General features: G+C 53.5%; 1 protein-coding gene across 2 annotated transcripts in view; it reads right to left on the minus strand.

Moving 5' to 3' along the window:
- The window catches only part of MICOS10 (mitochondrial contact site and cristae organizing system subunit 10), a 34,257-nt gene extending 28,717 nt beyond the window's left edge, over positions 1–5,540 (minus strand). The window contains exon 1 of one of the 2 annotated variants that reach the window (XM_004603388.2): positions 4,973–5,540. In XM_004603388.2, the coding sequence (XP_004603445.1) occupies positions 4,973–5,036 (64 nt within the window). In that variant the 5' untranslated portion in view covers positions 5,037–5,540. Of the gene's footprint in view, positions 1–4,137; positions 4,450–4,972 lie in introns of those variants that run through there. The other variant, XM_055140150.1, reaches the window with a different exon arrangement.
- Between the last annotated feature and the right edge of the window lie 1,231 nt (positions 5,541–6,771).

Raw genomic sequence — 6,771 nt, forward strand, 5'->3', positions numbered from 1 at the left:
GTAGACAGAGACAGGAGTAAGCCTGGAGCACTGCCAGGTGTGACCCAAAACAAAAGAAGAATTCCATTACTGGCCTGCAAAATAAAACCAGGCTGGGGAGATAATTTTGCATGCAGGAGTCCCTGGTCCGATTCCTGATACCACATATTTCCCCATGCACTTCAGGGAAAGATGTGGAGCACTAAGTCAGAAGTAGCTCCAAGCATCGCCTAGTGTGGCCCAACAACCCCCACAAAATATATAATCCCTAACCCCACTGTCTATTGGAATAGGAACTAGGATACCCACTACAGAACTATGTTCCTCTAATAGTCTCAAAGACCATTTAAACCAACCCCCCCCCCAAATCATATGTCCATGCTTCATCTCTAGTATATCTTTTAAGTCCAGTACTAAGGAAAGAGACAATCCCCCTTCAAATCTGAAGTCAACGTCTCCGTCAAAATTACCCCACAGGCTGCCAGAGAGATGGTGCAGGCACTAACGTACTCACATGTGGCTGGCTCTGGTTTGATCCTGGCACTGCATTAGGTACCCTGAGCAGCACCAGGAGTGATGTCTGGGCACAGCCATGAGTAAGCCCTGAGCACAGCTGGGTTGGACCCAATCTCTGTTCCTCTGCTTAATTAAAACCCCCTTCACAACTTATTCTCAGACAAATTCAACTATGTAAAAAATAAATCAAAATCATGACCTTTTTTTCTCACTATATTCTCCCATATAATAAATTGCTAAATCTTCTATGCTGTTTGTTGCAAATAAAGTACACTCACTGTTTTTTTTTTTCTTTTTGGTTTTTGGGTCACACCCAGCGAAGCACAGGGGTTACTCCTGGCTCATGCACTCAGGAATTACTCCTGGCGGGGCTCGGGGGACCATATGGGATGCTGGGAATCGAACCCAGGTCGGCCGCGTGCAAGGCAAACGCCCTACCCGCTGTGCTATTGCTCCAGCCCCCGGTACACTCACTCTGCATCTCTTCCAGGACCACATCTGACTGTACTGGAGGTCAAACCTGACACCTCCATGCACCAGTCATGAGCTCTAGTCCTTTAAGTTATCTTTCTCCAAACCCGATTTCCAAATTCTAGTCAAAGACCACTTGACCAAGTTCTAATTTTGGCATTACCTTAATAAAAAGTGAAAACAATAATAATGTTGATGTTATGAATCCTGTACTTAGTGAAATGTCAGATGAAAGTAACTGATTGAATACTTTTTTGTATTGAATGGGAAAACATAAATCTGTTAATAAAGCACTATGATCTACAAAAGAAAAAAAAAGTGAAAACAAGACAAAGTTAACTAGGTAAAGAGAAGATCAAGAAAACAACATTTTTGTGAGTGATAGTACAGCAGGTAGGGCCTTGCACAAAGCTGAATGGGTTCAATCCCTGGCATCATATATGGTCCCCCGAGTAATTCGTGAGTGCAAAGCCAGAAGTAACCCCTGAACATTGCCAAGTGTGACCTAAAACCCAAAACCCACCTCCAGAAAAAAAAAATAATAAAGGAAAACAGCATTTATTGATTTATTACTGTGTGCTCAGCATTATTGTAGCCTAGGAAGTAGGTACTAGTGTCTTCATTTTGTAAAAGGGGGAAGACTGAAGTGTCTCAAACATACCCACTCTGTGGTCTAAGACAGTGTTGTTCAACCTTTTACACCTGTGGACAAGCACCTGGCTTGCATTCCCATTCTCAGACGGGGTTTCTGACCTTCCCCCATTGCCTGTTGGCCCTGGCAGTTGAAGAATAATGGTCAAAGAGATCAGACTTCTGGGCCAGGGAGATGACTCAAAAGGTTTCTTAATCTCTAGCATACACAAGCTTTTGCATGCTCAAATCCCAGGTTGAGTGCCCCCAAATCCATGGTCACTGGAGTACCTCCAGAAGTGACCCTCCTCTACTCCAGGTCTGTTCTGTATAAAGCCCTGCCAGAACTATCATACCAAATTCCATTTTTATCACAGCAATTCCCTGTTGAGGGCAGTGAAACGCCTTCTGCTTCAGAACTAGTCCAGAGTTCAATAAATATTTGTTGCTTAGAACTATTTCATGACTCCCCACCAGTCAAGGCCTAAATAGCTTTAGAGACAAATAGACGAAACTTTTTTGGTAGCACCTCCCAAGTATGTTTAGGAGGCCCTTGGGGCCACCCCTGGCAATAGCTCAGTCAATGCGTGGAAGTGACAATGCAGTATTGTTTGGGCCCTACACCCAGGGACCACCAGATCACACCCAGCTGTGCTGGGGGACATCCAGGGTGCAGTGCTGGGATCTGACCAGGTCTGAAGCATAGGAATCTGGTTTTTTCCCTAGGGATGGGGTGTTGGGCTACACACCTAGCTGTGCCAAGGCTTACACCAGGCTCTATGCTCAAGGATCACTTTTGGCGGAGCTCAGGGGACCACAGGGCTGCCAGGGACCAAACCCTAATCAGCCGCATGCAAGGCTCTACCCACTGCTCTATCATTCTGGCCCCCTACAGTTTTAAGACAGAGATGCTGGGTATGTGGAATATATGCAAATATACACTGAAGTCAACAGAGAGCCTTCAAGACAAAACATCTCTCAGATATTTCACAACTAACTCCATGAAATCCTATCTCTTTCTTTAGGGAGAAGGAGCACTGAAACGAGAATGCTTGGGCGCTAATAGGGACTCTCCACTTATAGACGCTTGATTCTCTCCTTTTGGGGGTGAGTGGGGTGGGGGTTTGGAGGGTAGGACTCTACCTATCAGTCCTCCAGGACCACACGGTGTCAGGAATCAAAGACCTTTGGGCCAGGCATGCTCTAAAGCACCTGGAGCTCTCTCCCCAGCCCCTGGTCTAGACTCTGGCGAATTTCCTCTCTATAAACTCAGTTTGACTCAGCTGGGGTCTGGAATACAGCTCAGGAGTAGGCAGTTACTTCCATGTGAGGTCTTCCTGGGTTAAGAGTCCTGCACATGCCCCCCCGCCCCACCCCCCCAAAAAATAATAATTTTTCTCTTCTTTGGACTCAGACTGTTCCCGGACCATGAAAGTTCTGGGCATTCTCCAAAGATCAGCTGAAGACCCATAATCCTTGCAAACTCTCACTGGATGATTCCACTTACTTGCTTGATAACAGACCTAAAGAGTTTGAATCACTCATTCAATTTTTCCCTTTCCTCATTTTTACACCGGCATGTCCCCCACAACACCACACTCATAAATGACAGTGATAATACTTACTGCCTCAAGTGATCATCAGTAACATATTACTGATATCAACAATTATTACTACCATTCCTGTACACATAAGAACCGGACATGAAACTAAGTATCTTAGTATCTTATTTTTTAATAAGATCCTTTAATCCTCTTAATCCTTCAAAAGAAATGTCTCCATTATATAATTAAGAAAGATCTTACCAAAGCTATAAAACCAGTGAGGAAGATGGGGTAAAGGATAATTTCAAATTCAGGGGTCTCTCTCTCCAAAAATCAACCCTTTTTAGTGTCTGCTTTGGGCCACAACCAGAGTGCTGGGGGAGAACCATGTGGTGTTCATAACTGAACCCCAGGCCTCATACTTGTAAGATAAGTGCATCACCACTAAGCCACATTCCCAGCCCTACAAAGCCTATTTTTAACTACCGCATGTATCACACTCCTTAGTAGTTACTTTAGGAAAAAGAGCAGGGATGGTCCATGGCTTATTCAATGTTGTATTCCCATGCTCTAGAAGCCTGCTTAACAAAAATAACAATAATTACTATAAGTTATTTCTGATATAATTATAAATTGCCTGTTCAAGCAAATCGATGAACAACGGGATGACAGTGCTACGACAGTGCTGTCACTGTTACTGTCACTGTCATCCCGCTGTTCATCGATTTGCTTGAGCGGGCACCAGGAGCGTCTCCATTGTGAGACTTGTTGTTACTGTTTTGGGCATATGGAATATGCCATGGGTAGCTTGCCGGGCTCTGCCGTGCGGGCGGGATACTCTCGGTAGCTTGCCAGGCTCTCCGAGAGGGACGGAGGAATCGAACCTGGGTCGGCCACGTGCAAGGCAAACACTCTACCCGCTGTTCTATCACTCCAGCCCAGCCCATGACAGTGCTACATAATTATAACTAATAAAATTATTTTGGTCACTCGGTACCTAGACGTGGAATCTTCTCTAGCTGCAATCTGCCAACAAAAGCTGTCTTTGGTGATTTCCGGCAGAGCCCATTTCGAATACGAGATCCATCCTGAAGCCTTGACATAAACTCACTTCGACACTCCCAATCCTGCGAGCCAGTAACGGCGAATACCGCCAAGTGACAAACGGGGAAGAGTCAACGAGCAGGCGCAGAGGGGTTAAACAAACTGCTGAGGCGACCCGGCGGGTTAGGCGCTGAACTGGAGTGCAATGCTGGTGGAAAATTAACCGGACCCGTCCTCGGCAGTCTCCACTGCAGCATTCTCCCCGGGGCCCGGGGCGGCCGGCACGCGCGAGCCTGCTCTCCTGGGGCCCCCCAGAACCCGGGGAACGTGGACGGCGCAAAACCGGGGTCCCTGCGGCCCGGCACGCGCCAGGCCCCGGTTCCAGCCCGGCCGGGCTCCGGGGACCGGGCCTGGGGCCGACCCCAGGCCCCCGGGCGCGCAGGAGCCGGCAGGTGCCTCTCTCCGCCCGGGCGCGACCCCCGCCCGCCCGCCCGCCCCCTCCTCTCCACGCCCCTCGAGCAGCGCCCGCCCCGGGCTCCCGGGGCAGCGAGCCCTTCCGGGGCGACGTCGCTCCGGCCGCGGGGCCGAGCAAGGCCGGCGCCCACGTCGGGCGGGACAGTCGGCGCGCCGCTCCCGGTGACCTTCCTCGGCGGGCGGGCGGCGGGGACGCGCGGCCTCCCGGGCGGGCTCCGGACCCCGGCTCGGCCGCGCCGGCCCCGCCGCCCGCCCCGCGGCCGGCCGCCCCCTGCCCGGGCCGCTCCCCGCCCGCGCCCGCGCGCGCCGCTCACCGATCTTCACCACCGCATCCGCCATGCACCGGTCCCACTTCCTGCCGAGCTCCGACTCCGACATGTTCCCCACCCGCGGCTCCCGCTTCCCTTGACGGCCGGGGCCCCGCGCTCCGACGCCACGCAGATCTCGCGAGAGCCGCCCGCCGCTCCCCGGCACGCCAGCCCGGCGGCGGCGGCGGCGCCGGGAGATCTCGCGAGACTCCGACGGGGGAGCCGCTTCCGTCCTTTCCGGGTTTCCGGGCTCGGTCGTCAAGGTGACGGGGTTGCCGGCAGGCCCGAGGTGACCCTGACCTTGGAGCGGCGCCTGCGGGAGCGTGAAGGGGCGGACGGGCCCCCGAGGCGGGCGTCGCGTGTCCCGCCGCCCCCTGCCCCGAGCGCTGCCGCCCCGCGTCGTGCAGCGCAGACTCTCCTGGCGGAGGCCACCCCGCCCGGATCAGCTGGACGCCGGGCACCGCCGGTCAGCCTGAGGTCCAGGTCCTCTCCCTGGGCCCCGCCTGCCGCGAAGCCACCGGCCGCCCGACGGCGCTTTCCCCCGCCCGTCCGCGCGCCCTGTGCTGTCCTCCTCCGGCCTGGTGGTCCGGGTCCAGGGGGCAGTTGGCCCGCGCGTTCCCGCGGCCGCCGTGTGCGCCTTGAGGGTCTCCGGCGCACTGCGCGGTGGTGGCGGGGTGTGGGCAGGACGGCGGCCACACTCGGGGTTTGGGCACCCCAGAAGTGACGCCGTCCCAGAGGGGTTGGGGTCCCGCGGGGAGGGTCGTCTGGGCTCACCCGCCCACCAACGACACCCTCCCCCCTCGGCCGCGTCCCCTGGAGTGCCCTTCCCGGGCCACCGGGTCTCGGCCAGCCGCTCCAGCTCTTCCCCAGGGCCCCCTCCAGCTCCTCTGAGCCCACGCGCTTTCCCCGCAATGGCACTGCAGCCCCGGCCAGTCCTGTCTCCCGGTCAGTAGCTTTCTCGAGCCTCCTAGGCAGGGCTCCGTCACCTTGCCGAAGGCATCGATTCCCATCTTCCTGCTTTCCACCCTCCAACCTACCCACAAATACAATATTGACCAGATTTTTTTTTCCCTCTGATGAGTTGTCCATGACTCCTTATTCATTTGCTGGCTACTTCTAAGCTACAGTGTATCATACCAGGAGAGCCCGTGTCCCCAGATCCCCTCAGGACTGCCTGTGTTGTGCTGAAGCATCTCTTAGAGATATTTGGGGCTGCCCAGTGCGTTTTCAGGGTCTGTGCTGTCCCTTGCCCTGCACACTCCCACGACAGAGTGCAGATGTTGGACAGTAGGATTGGGTGAAATCCTGGTTGAGCTGGATTGAATGAATGTGATCATTTTTTAAAATATATAATCATCACCTTTATCAGCAGAACTGCTGTACCCCCTATAGCAGGGTGGTACAGCAGGGAACCCCCTTCCATGTCCAACTCATCTGAGCTACCGGTCAGATTGTCCAGGAATTGTGTGTGTCTTTGCATCTATGAGCACCATAAGGATGGAGGCTGCACTGCTTCTTCATTCCCCATGACCAGCAGAGAGCCTGACCTGTACTGTGGTCTCCAGAAGTGCTTTGGGGCCGGGGGGGGGGGGGGGGGGGGGGGGGGGCAGAGCAATAGCACAGCGGGGTTGTCTTGCATGTGACTGACCAGCATTCAGTTCCAGCATCCCGTATCGTTCCCCGAGTACCGCCAGGAATAATTCCTGACTGCAGAACCTGCAGTAACCCCTGAGCATTGCCGGGTGTGACCCAAAAAGCCAAAAAAAGAAAAAAAGAAGAAAAAAAAGTATTTTGGATGGATATAA

Source organism: Sorex araneus, chromosome 5 (genome assembly GCF_027595985.1).
Source record: "Sorex araneus isolate mSorAra2 chromosome 5, mSorAra2.pri, whole genome shotgun sequence".
Classification (NCBI taxonomy): Eukaryota; Metazoa; Chordata; class Mammalia; order Eulipotyphla; family Soricidae; genus Sorex; species Sorex araneus.